Here is a 17622-nt window from a genome sequence, read left to right as displayed (position 1 = left end):
GATACGGAAATGTTCATTTGATAGTTTTTACACACAAATAAATAATGCACTGTTAACTCTACAACTAAGAGGAATGGGTAGGATGCCTATTGCGTAACAATACAGAGAGATCAAGTAAGGCACGGGACAGATACAGCAACTCCACTTCATGGGATTTTCCTGTTTTTTTCCTTTCACATAGTAACACTAACAAATTTCTTCCAGTGTTTGTTTTTTAAAAGGTTTGTTCTTTTTTTTTTTTTTTTGGTTTTCTTTAACTTTGCTTCTTGTATATCTCACACTATGTGTAGGTGAAATGTAGTATAAAGGCCTTCAAAGTTTTGCTTCAGATGCCAAGTTTAAAAAAACAAAAAACAAAAAACAAAACAAACTTCCAAACAGTTCAGACTAGTACCGATTTTTTTCTTCTTTTTTTTTTTTTCCTTTTCTTCTTTTCTTTAACACTGATGAACCTGGGTTTTCATTTTTCTCTCCTTCCCGCTCTCTTTCTCTTTTTTTTCCTTGGTTATTTTTTTAATACACACACATCATGCTATTCAAGGGGATATCCTTTAGCTGCACTTGCAAGACTTTACGATCATGTTGGACAGCTGTTCAATTTTGGGTGTTTTGCCAATATAGTAGAGGATGGTGAGGGGTTCCAAATCCTGGGACACACAGCAAGGAGAAGCAGAAGCTTCTGGATTTATGGTGTTATACAAGCTGAGTACCTAGAAGAAGAAAGGAAAAAGGAGAGATTAAGACAGCTACCTATGACTTCCTGACACTGCAGAGCAAATTCCTCCCACAGCACCTGGAAGAAAGCCCACTGAAAGCAGTACAAAGATTCCTGGATATTAGTAGGTTTTATGCTTCTTCACTTCAATCTGGCACCACAATCTGCCTGAGTTTCCCAAGGTTTTATCTATACAGTTTTAAACCTCAAAACAGGTACAATCCTAGAACTTGTTCTTTCATTCAACACACACTGTGTTTATTGATATGGAAAGAAGAAACTGAAAGGGTTTTATCTGTATCTTCAGATTACCATTTGTCTTTACAAGCACACCAAAGGGGGAAGAGGGCCCTTCAGAGCATAAGCACTCCTCCTCTTTTCCTCTCTGGCTACATTTTGCTAAGTTCATTAATGCCACCTTGCAAGCACCAGGACTCTAAACTGCAGTTTAATCCTGCTGAGAATCAGCTGCGGTGAGGTTAGCGGCGCTGGTGCTTTATGTCACGTTGGATTCATAGGCATGGTTCTCTGCAAGGGAAGTATGTAGGGTTACCCACTGATGATGCATAGGTATTTCTGAGGATGCCATTAATGTGTTAGCCAAACACCAAGTGACCTTTTCCTAGAACTTCCAGCATGACATTTGCAGCTTAGAGAGACAGAAGATCTGTTCAAGACAGCAACACTAACTACTTTATTAAGCAACTTCTGATTTCTTGGGCAACTCTCCAAACCACATATTTGTGACCATGACAGTTATTCTTCCTCTTTCCTTTAAAAACAAGTGCTGCTCCAAAGTTCGTGCACTACTACTGCACACCAGCACAGAAACATACTTACCTATTTATACCAGCACAGAAACATCCTCACTTTATTTGTACTTCTGCCTGCTGACATTGCTATAATTCAATGCCACAGCCAGTGACAGCTACAAAGGATATCACAAAGGATATCGATGCATAGGTTTGTAAATTCAGGAAGAACAAATCATGGCTTTTGAGATGAAAGGAAAATCTAATTGCCCCTTGGACATTAAGAGTTCTCCCTGCTGTTTGATATCGATCTGGTATTTTAAAGGAGATTTGAAAAATGGGAGGCATCATTCTTAGTATAGACTTGAGGGTGAAATTCTTGCTTTGTGACAAATGAGATGCAAATGCCTGCTGCTTTGGTCTGCTGTCTAGACGTCTGTATTGACAGCTGATAGCATTAAGCACTTCACAGCAGAATACTACTCAGCCTAAGACAGCTGGCTAAAACACCACATCTAACCCCTAAAATAAAAAGTTCCATCTCAGATGACTATTGGTTCTTTGGCCTCCCAGACACAAGGCTCCTCACCAGCATATAAATTTTCAAAGTGCAAGAATTATTACATATTTTGTATCAGCATATTTTCATGAAATTCAGCATGGTAGCATATCAGTAATAAGGAAAAATAAAAAATGGCAGGCCATAAAATTAAGTGATAATCAGGTGATATGACTTAGCCCTTTTGTTACTCTGACAGTGACTTTCTCAGTGCCTCTGTTGACAGAACTCATTATGCCATCTTCCACTCACGCTCTCTAATGCCCTTCCCAGGCAGCTTCCCAAAGCTACACTAAGCTCCTGCTCACAAAAGGCATTCAATTAATCCACATGTCATACCGGAGAACACATTAAAGTAAAATCTCTGGGCCAACACATCCCTACTGCTTCAACACATGTGGCAAGCTCCTCTATAGGGCAACATTCCATCACCATTAATTACTGAGATAATAAATACACATTTTGGGCACTGGTGCTGTTATCAGTCCCAGAAACATGTTTCACCCTTCAGTTATAAAACAGAAGCTGAAAATTAACAAAAGCATTACTCACTCTGCTGTGCTGAGTATCTGAGCTCCATAAATATGGGCAGGCTCCTGCACAGAAATTAGCATGATAACCTTTAGGTTCATGAATCCATTTCCAGCCAAGATCTCTCTTGAAGTCAATATAAAGTGGACGCAGACAGCAATTATCTTGCACGTTCCTGGGAAATAAATTACAAGCACAGTGGTCATAACAAAGACAGCACAGAGAATAAAAATAATCCAGTTGCTTGCTCCCTGATCAATGCTTTACAGGCAGGCAAGTTTGAGTCCTAAAAATTCACAACCAAATCACAGCAACAGCAGCTTATCTGTAACTGACATCGGGTGCTTAGACATGGCAGGAATTGCTTATAGAGATGAACCTAATGGTTTCCCTGGAGGACTAATAACTATCTTTCTCCAGGTCCTCCTGAGCGGCCTCTCTGGAGTAGGTGAGCACAGTGGAGGTGATAATTTGGCTGTAATTATAGGACTGATGGGTTGGGGAATCATCCCAGATGGAACTCAGCTCCTGCTTTCTAAGGCCACAACCCTCCTCATCTGCCACTGTCCCTGCGGGATTGAAGACCATTGGGCAGATACTTGCTACACATAGACCTCGTGGATCTGTAATGAGGTTCTATGCTCTTTATTAATGCCAACCATAAAGAAACATGACAAGCAACTGCATTATACCTTACAGGCTGGTACTACTATGTAAGTGTACTGAATATGGATGCATAGTTACCTAAAACAATAGGCAGCATCTAGAGCACGCTTCTTCCGCCGACTGGGCTGTTGCGACTCAAGTCTGTAGGAGGGTAATAACATTAGCAGAAGATGTGGGGTCTTCCCACTGTATTTTTTCCTATTGGACTTTAAAGCTTTCACATCACCACTGGAATATGTGTAGTCATCAATACCTTCAAAAAATACATTTTGGTGATAAACATTGTGTTGCTTTTTTTCTTCACAAATTAAATAAACCATCTCTTTAAAAAAATATCTCTCAGAAACTTGGCTATGATGGTGTCAGCTGAGCATGTTTACTGGGGAAGTGGGGGCAAATTTCAACCCAAGGTTCCCAAGATATGCACAGTTTTCATGTTACTTGTTTTATCAACCCTCCCACATTCACAGCCAAATGGGCATTCCAGGACATTTACCAGAAATGTTGAAAGGAGTAACAGAAAAGATTACTTCAGTCATTGCATCTGTATTGTTTACTTTCAAATACCTCAAACAGTGATGCTTTTATCACTTTACAGAGGACAGTATTCTCATCTTTAAACAGTTATGTACCTTTTAAACCCTTGTAACATCATTCAAGCTGCTCTGGACACTCCACCTGCATTTCCCACTACTTACTTTCATCCCATTAGTTTTCTCTATCAGATTTATCAGTTTCTGGTGCATGCAAACTCTCTGGCTTCCATTGCCAATTTATTTAAATCTTTTATTTTTTTCCCCAGTAAGTCAGTTCTTCTAGCCTCTCATTTTCTATGGGCATAGCAAGGACACTGAACAAAATATTTCTTCTTGCAGTGGCAATCAATGGCCTCACATTTTGCATTTTCTCTTAAAACACTGCCTTAGAGGTTCTTATCATGGCAATAGCACAGGCAAAAGACTGAAGGAATCAGCCTTTCCTAGGAGCCTAAACAGCTCACATTATGCCTGTTGCTAAGATGTTTTTGAAAAAAGTATGTGAACCAGATAATACTATCCAAAAAGATACACTTCTTGTAACATTTACAACTGCAATGACCAAATACACCAGCAATTTTTTAAATAAACACAGTATCTTTAACCATATGTAAATAGATGTATTTAGAGAAAAAAATTCCAATGCAGTGAAACAATGGTTAGAAAATACTAATACTTGACAAGCAATATAGTCAAATCTCTGAAAACAAATGAACCAAATCATGACGTGCTTTAATAAATGAGAACTGTACAAACAGATTTTGGGTTGGTTCTAATATAGCCATAGTTTTATATGTACTGGTGTACAATAACCATACCAAAGCCAAGTAAACAGCATTTCCCTCTTTGAAAAGGACTCTTTAGTGGCTTAAAAACACAAGGGAGCTTACATGACCTTGATATACTTACTCTATATTGCCTTGTCTGCTGTCCATAAGAAGCACATACATCCATAACCCTAACTACAAACTGTTCTTTATTTCTTAATGCCCACTCAACCCAATCTTTACATTTTCACCAAGCTAACTGCCAGCATAAAAAATACTCTGTGTGAGTAATATGCAAATATGTTAAAAAAAATTCAGTGTGCCAAGGTAAATACATCAAGATAATCAGTGTAAACTACACAAAGTTCTGTTGACTTCACCTAAGAATCAGATTTCCACCGATTCCAGACTTCCAGTAGGAGCATGTAGACAGACACACCATTGCTGTTTCTTCCACCCACAGTGCACTGGTAATAAAATCCTGGAGGACATTTATCTAAGTCTGGCATGTATTGTTCAGCTCTTCCCAAAGCAACTGATGCCATTGGTCAGAGTAATTTAAAATATGTCTGATATGACCAGAAAATAAGAAAAAAAAATAAATCTCAAAAGAAGCTCGAGTTATTTTGTGTTGCTGAAGAGCTGGAAGTATGTGTGCAGGTACCTAAAAACACTGAGACCTTCTCTTTAAGCAAAGCAGTTAAGGAAACACAGAAATAGAGGTTTGGTCAGATTGGAAGAGATCTTTAAGATCATCAAGTCCAACCACCAACCCAACACTGCCAGGTCAGCACTAAAACATGTCCCTCAGCACCACAACTCACAGAGACACAGGTTGCTCCATTCCAACCCCTGCCATGCTCTGTTTCCAACACAATCAGGTCTTCAATATGAAAATGAAACAAGAAACAACATGCAGAGTTCCTTGACTATCACGAATTCTACTACCCTCATGGTGCAGAACTCGTTCCTGACATCCAATCCAAATCTGCTCTTCTCTCATTTCAAACCATTGCCCCTCATCCTGTCACTACAGGCCTTTGGAAACAATCTCCCTGCAGCCCTCCTGCAGCCCCCCTCAGGTATAGGAAGGCTGCTCCAATGTCTCCCCAGAGCCCTCTCCCCTCCAGGCTGAACCCCAGCCTGTCCCAGCCCGAACCCCAGCCTGTCCCAGCCCGTCCCCACAGGGGAGGCCCTCCAGCCATCTGATCATCCCAGTGGCCCTCCTCTGGACCTGCTCCAGGTGGTCCATGTCCCTGTCCTGCAGTCAACTACTGCCTTACCTATACTTTAGAAATTTGCCAGAAGTATTGTTTAACACTCATAAAATGCACCATGCTCACAGACATACCTTTGGCAAGCAGCTTGCATGCATGCCGAACACCAACCTCATTCTACTTTTCAGCAGCAGCCTCCTCTACTAAGCCTGAACTGTCACAGTGCTAGGATGGACAGCAGTCAAAGGGTTTATTTTGAAAATATTCAGCAAGTTGTCTCATGACTATCCAGCAATGGATGGTGTACCATGCATTCAGAATCTTCCCTAAATACAAAGCTGGATATTCAGTGTACATGCTGCAAAGTGTAACACAGGCTCTTAAGGACATCTAAGCTGCATGCATGGAATGAGATGGCTTATTCATGCCATCTGGTTTTAGAACAGTTCAGCTGACACAGTTTTACCCTTGTGCCTTCAACACCACTTCCTAAGAGCTGAGAATCAACATCCTCAAATGAGCAAGTTTTCCATCAGCTGAATGCCATTTAGAGAGGCAGTTAGGGCTCTTTGTTTTCCTCCTCAATTATCACAACATTTAAAAAAGTGTTAAAAGCTTTTTTTCTCTTTTGTTACCTGCAAATCTTGCTTCAAGCTCTTCACTTTTATTTGGGATGATATAATTATTGGAAGGCACGAAGGTGCAGCATGGACAATGTAAGCTTATCTTAAATCCAAGATTCCTGTCTGCAAAACATAAAAGTAAGTGGAGTTGGTTTTTACACATGGAATGACTCTGAAATACTGGTGAGTTAATGGAGGAGCAGTTGGGGCAGGAGTGAAGGCAAAGAGCACTGTTGTCACCTCTGTGATGGAGCCACTCATGTACAGCCTCAGTGACATCAAAAGACAACCATTCTCCTTCAGCTCTTGTTTTAACTACTTTGCTGTCAATGTAGCGCTGTCCTGGTGATGATAATTCTTTAGATTTTAGAACCTGCAAGAAAAAAACAAATATAACTGCCTACATGTTAACATTTACCTGGTTTTTTATTAAAATGGACCACCAACATTATAAAATAGCAGAAGAAACTATCACAGCTCAAAACTCTAGGCAGCAGATGTACATTCGGCCAAGTTTTCAGAAGGAATTTTCTCAGAGTGTGTGAGAAGAGGAAGGTGACATAAAAACACCCTAATGAAATCAGCTTATGCTCCCACGCAAAACATGGCATCACAGATTCTTTCCCAACAGAAATCACACAGAAAGACTGCCCTGCAACACAAGTGGTCACAGCAACTGTAGTATCAAGAGAGGCTATTTTACCTTCTTCAGTAGTATTTACACTGGTAGGGCATAACATCAGACACTAAAGTAAAGCCTGTACAATGTAATCTCTAAACTGAAGATAACATATTGCTCACCCATAACTAATCTGTATGGTATTGCCTTACTCATGCTTCCAGCCTTCCCTATGACTACAGGCACTAGTCATACATTAAACATAAAAAAAAAGTTATTGCCCATACAGTTAACCTGGGGGCATGCAGAGACAGCCTGGTGTGAATCATGGACACACGGATTTGTGCAACAACTAATGCTGCTTCCATCCCAACTTTGATGCCAGCTGTACGTGTGTTTGTGTCAAAAGTTTCAGCAAAGCTTGCTACTGACCGTGCAATTAAAAAAATACATGTACAAAGGAAACCCAGCCTGTCCCTTTCAAGACACAGCACAGCACTGCATGCCTAGAATGTCAAATGACCACAGCCTTCCTCCTATCTAAGCAATTCAGCAAGTGCCTTCCACATGCAAGCACAGCCTGCTGTTATTTACCCTAACTCTAGGATGAAAACAATCAGACTTCTGGCTGCTAACAAGTTTCTGGTTTCCTGATTATCACTAGGTTGATAGTTTTGTGATGCAGAAAGCCAGAATGCCACACCACATTGTCAATTCTAATTAAGATACCAAGTAATAACATCACTTTGTAACTTTTGGAATGCCAGGCTGTGCAACTTCATGTAATGTTTTGGGTTCTTCCTCTCTTTAACCATCCAAGTCCATCTTCAAATGAGTAACCGAAAATGTCTCATTGTTTACTCCTGTCTTCTCAGCCCAGCTCAACCTGACATCTAGCAAACACTGCTGGAATAAAACAGTGGTGAAACTGCATAATACATGTGAAGAAAAACGTATTTCAAAAGGGGTGTGAAATTATGTCATCATGATAAAATTAGGCTTTTCATAATTAGAAAGAAAAGCAGGCTTGAAAACACCAGATTCTCTCCAACATGAAGAGCCTCTATTTATTTCCTTGGACTGCTAGATCTCACAAATGCCAACAGTGTAGCTCCCACAATAATATTTGTCTTATGAGAAGAACAGCAGCGTGACAAGCTCTTTGCCTTCTTTCTGAACAACACTTTAGGAAAAAGACATGAGATGTTGGTACTAGTCCAGGAAATTACTAAGTACCCCTAGTAGGCGATGCTGAGTTCGCCAGTAGAAACTGAGGGCACTCAAACACTGAACATTGGGACTCCTTTTTATGAGGCAACCTTCAAACAAAGTGTTTGAACAACTGTTTACAGAGAGTCTGGCAGCAGCAAGGGGACTACCATTACTCAGAAGTGCCAGAGGGATGAGAGAATCAGTAATCAATGCTGGGAAAGTCCCAGAGAAGTACAAATATAACTTTGCCTTCCCTTTACTCTTTATCAGGTCAACTCAAGTGTTTCTGAGGATGTAATGCAGCTGTCATTCTGCAAAGATGCGTTGGGGTGGGGGGTGTGCAAGGCAAATGGGACACAAGAACTTGGCTCACTTCTCTTCCTTTCCGCACAGTCATATCTTTCCAAAGACTCCAGAAATTGCATACCTCAGTTTTGGCAGTGATGTAAGGATCTAAAAGTAAGTAATGCGCCAAAAGCAATCTCCCCATGTTAACTATAATTGGTCTAAGGTATGCTCTGAAGACTTAGCTGTGTCTTGGTATCCAGAATAAAAGGTCTTTATTTCAATGTCATTGCTACTAAGACAAAGTTCAGAGTTGGCAGTTTGTTACCTGGCGTGAAAGGCACTTGTAGAAGTACAAGAAATCATCACTGCATGTATCCAACGGTACAAAGAACATCCATCCTCACCAATGAACTGACGGACAAGGAAAGTGTTTGCAGGTTTCAAAACTGTAGGACACTGTGGGACAGGATGAGCACTGTGGTTTCAGAAAGCTAGGTATTATCCATTCTATGGTATCAATGATATCTGAAAGTAAAGCTTCTCTCAATGTTGTTCACGCTGCATGTTCGGGAAGAAAATGATGAAGAATAAGCTAAAAAAGTCACAAACTAAATATGGTGTAACTTCCACAACTGACACCTTGGCTTAACTAAGCACTAGGAGCTCTTAAGCAAAAGGCCCTCAAGTGTGATGAGTGTCATACTTACTGAAATTAGCACGTCTGCTTCAATCTCCTCTTCTGGGCTAAGTATCTTTATAGTGTTAGGGTGACGTATGATTTTAACAACCTCATTGCCTATAAGCGAGAACGATTTTCTAGCCTCATCATTTCCACTTTTTCCTTCTTTTACTGTTACATCATTTCAAGTGTGGAAAGCTAACGGATGATAAAAACCCAGGCTGGATCCTCAATTTCCTTCCACAAAAGAACCTGATGAAAGACTCTTCATCTATATTACAGCACTGTATTCTATTTCTATCCATGCTAGAAGCAATTACACTCTATGTGATAGTAAAGAAAGTGGCTTCTTTGTAGGAACCTATCAGAAATTTTTACAGCTACAAGATGTTCTTCAAATGAATCTTCCAGAAATTATTACATAAATGCTTTAGGTTTTCTCTGCCATTTTCCCTCATTGATTTGCTTCTCTGTAGTCGGCACTACATTTCTGGTCTTACCTTCCCCATCATCAGCAAGACACTTTTTTCTTCCAGTACACCCTCAAGCCTATATTCCCATTGAAAAAAACAACTTTCAATATTTCCCATACTTTTCTTCCCACTAGTTCAACTAGTTTAGCTGCACAGAAAAAAAAAAAAATTGAAAGAAAAGCCTTTTTTATTGCCTTGCAGCTTTTGTGCTTGAAAGCTTGTCCACTTGCAACTGTACTGATTGGTCTTAAAGAGGTATTATCCTTACCTATAAACATTGCCTTGCCCACAAACGCTGCCTTACTTTATGCTTAGCCTATCACAACCTCATCGAACACTGTTATCAGAAATGCTGCTGCACAACTTGTATCTAAGGCCTAAAAAGCAGGCCTTTGTGCAACCAAATGATTATCCAGCAGACTTCTAGCCCAGTATGTAATTTTCCTTCAGTATCAATGCTCTAAATTCCAAGAACAATTTGGTTTTGTTTACCTTCTTTTTGCACAGGTTTCATCCTTCTCACAGGAAATCAAATAGCAAAATGCTTGTTTATATCTTCTTGAGGAAGTATCTTGTACACTTAAACTCTGCTGTCTAGCTATTTTTTTCTACAGGCACTGCTAACCCTCTCCTCATCACTTCTTTTCCTATGTTGATCCTTCTAAAAAAGCCCTGAGGAAAAATTATCTTACAACTACCTAGGAAGGATCTCTAGATACCATGTATGTGCAGCTACTGCCAGCAGATCAGTGCAAAACAAACACATGAATAAACAAATAATGCAGTTAATTGCAGAAAGGGCTCATGAAGCAGCCAGGTGCAAACAAAGCATTGTTCCTGCTTGTACAGCTACACATGTTTAGGAAGCAAACAAACAAACAAACAAACAGAATGTTGGAAAACTAGTAGAAACATGGCTTCTTCTAAAAATGGAGCATATCAAAGGCTGATATAAGCAGAGCAGCAACATTTGGCATCAGTGTAATTATATTGTTTCAAAAAGAAAACAACCAAACAAAAAAATCCAAACCCCAAGACTCTGTTAATGGAAACTTAATTATTTTGCTCCAGTTTTCTTTTGCCTACTCTCCTATTCCTATCAGCAGCTAAACCAAGGGGATAACTGAATGAAAACATTAGTGTATGTATTCTAGACAACAACCACTAAGAGCAGATGCCAGAACAGCCTGTCATCAATGACTCACTACACACATAAAAGGAAAAAAATTGACAGAAAGACACACTCCTTCTTTCAAATAACTAGAGCTCCAAAACAGCAACTTGCTTAGTTTATTTCAGATTTGACAGTCTGGCCAATAACTACTTTTAGTTTTCTATAGTTACGACAATCAAATGCAGAAGAATAGGAAAATTACAATTAAGTATAATTTACAGTGGAATAGTTTGGGCTAATAAATTCATCACCTCCCCATCAAGCAAGCAAACAAACAAACAAAAAAATGAATGTGGTTCAGCAGTGATGATACACAGGCTGATGCATCAATAACACACATCTGCTGCAGCCAGTAAAACCCCAGGCACACATCAAAGGCCCAGTTTTAGCAACAAGGGCATGTTATAGCTGGGTTTGAGTATTATGGTCACCAACTGTCAGGAAGTATTTTTAGTGACTTGAAGTTTCCTTTAAAATAAGTTGATGAACTTTCAAAATATAAGAAGAAGATCAGATGGCCACTTAAAAATACCTATCCTGTGTGCTTTATTGCCCTGGAACTTGGCATGGTCACTGCCAAGTGTGGGTTCTGCAATCACTGAATAGCTGCAAATATGGCACTATCTAGTAAAAACCTGCTATTAATCTGTTTTTCCTCTCCATTCGTTCTGTACTGTCTGATCTCCTCTCTCCAGATGCTGTTGGCTCCCTGATAACTTCCTTCCTTCCCTTCTCTGTCATTTCAGACTCCTGCGATGTTCTTGCATATTACAACATCTTGGCAGGCTCACTAATCTGTCTCTTATCAGTCATTATCCATGGTTTCCACTGGAACTTCAAGGGCCTTTTAAAAGAATGGAAATAACCTGATATGTACTTATAAGCTCCAAGTAAATAAGCCCAAACAATGAGATCCAGTGGTAAATAATATGCTAGTGCTGGTTAACATCAGAACAGAGATAAGTTCAGCTATGCACAACATCATGGCTGAAAACTGCCATTTAGGATAACCTCTCCTGAACTAGAAGAAACCTGCAGGGGACTCCAGCCTAACCCTGTGTAGCAGAATAACCAGATTCCCAAGGTCTGCATATGCAGCTGCGTATCGCTTCTGAATTCTTATGCACTATTCCTCCATACTATTCACCCTGCTGAAAGATTCACTCACTGCCTGGTTCCCAGATTTCAAAGGCCTCCTCAGACAGCTCCCAGGAATTTCATCCAGCCCTTTTTGAAGGTTCAAGTTAAAAATGAGTATGTTAATTCTTAATCCTTTCTCACTCCCTGTTTGAATTCAAGATCTTTGACCCTATCTTGGATGCAAGGATAAGCAAACTCTTAATTCTGTTGCAAACCTCTCCAGTTTCTTACTCATTATATCTAGAAACATATGTTGTCAAGTGCAAAGCCTCCATGTAGCAGCTTTTGCCAGATATATGGAAGTCTATTTGCTATCAAAATGTTAACTTTTCTTATCACCACTAGTGCAAGTGATTGACTCTGTATTTTTCCAAAATTCTGTGTGAATGTTCAAGCTCTTCTTGCAATCACTTCTGCAAAAGCATAATTCAGACTCTGCCTTCAGTGCTATGAATTTAAAGGGCTTTACAGCCCCCATTGCTCATCACTGGAAGTCTTTCCATTACTTGCAAAGATCTCTGAATCAGGCTCAAACTGAGGGCAGAATCTTTAGAGACTAGTATATGAGATGCAGAGTTCCTGCCAAAATAGAAAGGTATGGAGTACTTGCCAAAGTTTTTTTAGAAAACCCCATAGCTTTCTGATCCATCTGCTCAGAACTTGCCAGACACGTTCTTCATGCAAACTTACAAATAAAAAGAACATATTGCACACATAACCCAGCCCCTTTTATATCTGGATGGGCTACAGCTGCACTAGGATTCTCTTACAGTGCTGGCTGCTACTTGGTTAAAGGTAACAGAAGGTGAAGTATGAGGGGGGTAAATAGATGAGCAGCTAAAGCAGGTCAAAAAGGGAGGGGAAGTCAAGAATGCCATGGAATCATTGTGACTGACTCACTGCATTGCCCTGTGGTGAGGGGATGAGCTGTGGGAAGAGAATAGCTCCTGAGAAGGGATTTCCTCTCCATTTGTTCCCCAAGCAGGGCCTTCCTCTTGCCACTGAAGATACATGTGCAGTGTAAGTTGGGGATATAGCCCTGAGGCCATTCAGTTAAGCAGTCAGGAAGACTTTGCATTGTATAAGCAATAAACAAGAATGGAGAGTCTGGAGTCCTTCTCCTGGAAGATTCTAAAATATTGAGTGCAATTTCCTGCTGTTTAGGAGATTTTAAGATAGCTCAAAAGAAAGATTTTATATAAAATGAAGCAAAACAAGTGAACTTGTCTAGCATTTAGCTTTATCTTGCCAAAGGCACATTACGTGTTATTAAAATATCATCAAAAAGAAGCCAAAGCCAATAAAAATAGAGTGGGTTCTTCTGTCTTCTAGCCAAATCCCCTAGATCCTGAAGGATACTCCTGTGTTCCTCACCCCTTTATGTACAGATCTCTCAAGCCCTGCCTCTTCCTCAGTCCTGTCACTGACAGCCATACCTCATGTTCACGTGCATTTTACTGCAACATTTTGGCATGCGTCTTTCTTTGCTGTCTGGGTATCTGGACTTTCTTCTAAGATCCTGTTGTCTTCTGCAAGTCACTCCTCTTTCTCCCTTTCCTCTTGCCCACATTGTTCTCCAAAAATCACAATTCTCCCTGTGTTTTTCTCTTCCCACCACTTACATGCTTCCACACAAACCATTCCTGTCTTCCTCCATTTTCTTCCATCATTTACTCTTCTTCATACAGGCTTCTTTCCAACAAAGCTTCACATTGTTTCCCACATCCCCCCCAAACAGCAATATTACCTTCCCCTCTCCAATGGGCTTTCTAGCTCAAGGCCACCGAGCTAACCTTATGTTCCTCATCACAGTAACTACCATGCTCAGTGCTTGGATACATCTTGTTTGTGTCTCAGTGTAATGTGGGCTTGACTACCCCACCAGATTACAGTCTAAAGAGCAGGAACCCAAAACTAGCAGCTGGTTTCTGACCCACATCCTTCATTCCTATGCTCCCTATAACCACAGAATCACAGCATGCTAGAGGTTTTAAGGGACCTCCAGAGACCATCTAGTCCAACCCTGTTGCCAAAGCAGGATTACCTAGGGCAGGCCACACAGGAACTCATTCAGGTGGGTTTTGAAAGTCTGCAGAGAAAGAGACTCCACAACCTTTCTGAGCAGCCTGTTCCAGTGCTCCATCACCCTCACCGTAGCTTATCCTTATGTTGAGGTGGAACCTCCTGTGTTCCAGCTTATACCCACTGTTCCTTGTCCTATCACTAGGCACCACCAAAAAGAGACTTTTTACCTTCATCTTGACTCCCACCCCTCAGATATTTATAGGTGTTAGTAAGATCTCCTCTCAGCCTTCTCTTCTCAAGACAAAACAGCCCCAGTTGTCTCAGTCTTTCTTTATAGAAGAGATGTTCAAGTCATTCTCACAGCAATCCGCTGGACTCTCTCCAGTAGATGCCTATCTCTCTTGAACTGGGGAGCCCAAAACTGGATACAGCATTCCAGGTGTGGTGGCACCAGGGCAGAACAGATGGGGAGGAGAACATGCACTGTTCTTGGACTGCAAACAGCAATAAATCAGCTCAGTTCCCCACATTTCTACACACAGCAGTGTTGTGTTGCAAGTGCACGCTGGCTCATGCCAGTAGCTAATGGGGATATTATATACTTCTTCAAGTCTTCCTCAATAACTGCTCTGCTCCTGGCATGAAGTGGCTACATCTGGGAGAAGCTCTTAAATCACAGTGATTATGATGCAGTGATAAATACTTCCCCTCACCCACATTCACAGATTATTTGCCAAAGGTACTCTATATATGATTTCCAGCATAGTGATTTTTAAATCATTATTACTTTTTTCAGGGGAAACTGTATATAAAACCAAAACCAAGCAAACAAACAAACAAACAATCTGGAACAAGGAGAAAGCAGTAGTTCAGCAATTCAACTGAAATATACTGCATATTACCTTCCTCTGGTCCTGAGCTGTGGCTGAGGGGGCCCAGGAAGGAAGAGAAGGTTGTCAGAGTAGAAAGATATTTGATCCACACTTTATACTGAGTTTGGCACTTCAAAGAGCACTGTACATTTTCCATTTAATATAACCTTCTAACCTTCTAGATAGCGAGAGTCTGGTTTCAGGATAGATCCAAATATACTGCTTTAGATGTGGGTCACAGTGACAGCAGTCAATTAAAATCAAATGCCCCAGGTGATATCTGTAATACAGATATCCTGCACCAGCTCATGGCCACAAATATTGCTTCCGGGTATTTTTTTTTTTTTCCATGACATGAGAGACAGCACTTTTTGGCAAGAAAAGAGAGCAAGGCCCCTCTGCTCCTGATTATATGGAAATCTGTCTGGAGTAGCTCTGCTTCAGTTAGTGTAAATTGCCTCAGATTTGCACCGTGGAGATTTGGCCTAAGTCTATAGTAGCTCACTCTAAACGTATTCTCTGACTGAAAAACAAGACAAAACACTGTCTGAATTGAAAGTATTTGAACAACTGACTGTGGTTTAAATTTAAATGTGACTCATAATGGGGTAATATGTTCCACAGCATCTTCCTCATTATACCTCCAAGCATGGAGAGAGGCCCTTAAAGAAACGGGGTTATCACTGTCTGGAAGGCAGACAATTCTTCCAAAGCCCTAAGCAAGCTCTGCAGGAGCCTTCAGCATATACCTGGACCATCCCTAACATGGACAGACCAAAGGTGATCCTGGCAGAGGAATTTGACTAGATGATCTCCAGAGCTCCTTTCCAATCCTTACCATTCTATAATTCTAGCACTCAATGAAAGGTCTGCTCCTGCTTGCTTCACAGTCTTGACTGCAATCTGCTATCCCTTCTGGGCTTTACCCTGGTGCCATTTGTTTGCTCCAGTCCTGTGCTCTCATACATTCTGTAGTGCATCCCCCCCGAGTCCACAGCCTCTCAGGTACACCCACCCACAGCAGCCTCAGATAATAAAAAACAGGATTTCATCTACATTTTTCATGATGTTTTATGATGTGTTAACAAAACACATCACCACTTTCATAGGAAGTAATTATTACCTGCTATTGTTTGACCATTTGTACATAATAAAAAATGCCTTAAAAACAGTATCACAATACTCCCTGAACAACATCTTTTTGCATTGTGAGGGTTTCTACTCATCCAGCTTTGCAATGGTGCCTATTTATTTTTTGGAATGCTTATTCATAAAATACAAGGGTTTTTTTGAAGGGTGCAGGGACTTTATTCATAAATACAGAAGCACCTTAATAAAAGAAAGATGTGATGAAATCTTCAAAGCAGGCAAGAAAACTGATGAACAAAGACATTCCCATAACAATTGAGCTTTATCTGATCAAATTCCAATAAAGCCTGCATTTGGCATAAATCTTTAAAAACATAGGAAAGGCCACTGGAGGATGCTAAAACTTGTTTATTTAAAATTATTCCTCCTCCCTCCCTCAAAAGTACTTTATCCTCTTAATATTTTCTGGTCTCACTGCATGCTGAGAAGTCCATTGAGCAAATGCAGAACAGTGGAAGGACAGGAGAAGTGTGGGAGAGCACTCACTTCCATCATCTGAAGCTGTGCTGCTTCCTTCCCTGCGGCTTCCCACTCTCCAAAGTGCTGATAATCAGCAGCACCACCAGCAGATTAACCCTCACTTTTGGGCAGAAGAAATAAAAGCAAAGACAGTGCCTTGAAAGAATTGAATTCTCTGTGGCTTCACTTAACCACAGCCAAGAACAGAAGCTTTTACAACAGCTTTATAAAAGAAACCTAATTCCTACTTCTATGAGTTTTATTATTTTCCATCCTAAGACTACTTAATATGTGCACTGTGCTTCCCATCTGCACAGAAACACAGAGATGTGGCTGACTAATCCTTAAATACCAGGAGAAGTATTCTGGGTGAAAACAGATATTAAAGAAACTCTCTCTGCTCATGGGGATTACCACTTGCCCACTGGCTTAGCGGACACATCCAGGGTACTTCCAAGACAATAATCTTCAAAACCTACTGCCTGGAGAAATCTGAGGGGCAACAGACCTGGCAAACAGATCCACAACCACTTGCTCCCAGCATAAATACATGAGGTGCTCTCTGCTCCAACCCTCGTCCTGCTGCTGCTGCAATGGGGGCCAAGAGCAAGGGGCCACAGTCCTGGCTTGCCACACCAAGCAGCTCCAGACTGCGTTCCTGGAGTCAGTGTAAACAAGGGCTGCAGGAAAACACAAAGTTCTTTTCTGATGTGGTTTGGAAAGGGAAGCCAAGCATAGCCCAGGGAAAGCTTAGCTGAAAAGGTGCAGTCTTGCCTTTCTTATTGCATTTTAAAGGATAGACCAGTAAGGTCAGAGGACCACACAAAGAAAGAATCAGGAGGAGAAACAAAATATTTGTATTCTGTTTGCTTATTTTTACTATTTACCCTGCACATCTGTCTCTAGCTGTTCCTAAAATAGTCCTTTGGAGTATACTGTCCCTTCTGCACCAGTGGTACATATACTACTACTAAACTGCCACTGGAATAAATCACAGAGCTCTCAAGAGAGCCATTAGGAGACTTGCATGAGTTCAGGGACAGTCACTTTCTCAGTGAACCACAACAAGAGAGTTCTGACTCTCACCAGAAGACCTCTGCCCCCCTCTTCCTCCTTGACTAAGAAAGATGAGGGAACATGGGAACAACCATTCCCTGAAACTGCAG

The 17622-nt window shown here is 40.8% G+C and overlaps 1 protein-coding gene across 1 annotated transcript in view; it reads right to left on the bottom strand.

The window, feature by feature from the left end:
- Positions 1 to 551: 551 nt before the first annotated feature.
- The window catches only part of TGFB2 (transforming growth factor beta 2), a 64368-nt gene continuing 47297 nt past the window's right edge, over positions 552 to 17622 (bottom strand). The window contains exons 3-7 of the mRNA XM_054395600.1: positions 6607 to 6739; positions 6379 to 6489; positions 3302 to 3476; positions 2579 to 2732; positions 552 to 710 (exon numbers count right to left, since the gene is read on the bottom strand). Of these exons, the coding sequence (XP_054251575.1) occupies positions 552 to 710; positions 2579 to 2732; positions 3302 to 3476; positions 6379 to 6489; positions 6607 to 6739 (732 nt within the window). The remainder of the gene's footprint in view (positions 711 to 2578; positions 2733 to 3301; positions 3477 to 6378; positions 6490 to 6606; positions 6740 to 17622) is intronic.

Source organism: Indicator indicator, chromosome 2 (assembly GCF_027791375.1).
Source record: "Indicator indicator isolate 239-I01 chromosome 2, UM_Iind_1.1, whole genome shotgun sequence".
NCBI classification, from domain to species: Eukaryota; Metazoa; Chordata; class Aves; order Piciformes; family Indicatoridae; genus Indicator; species Indicator indicator.
Note: the sequence above shows the minus strand (reverse complement) of the source record. Positions and strands in the feature narration are given on the sequence as shown.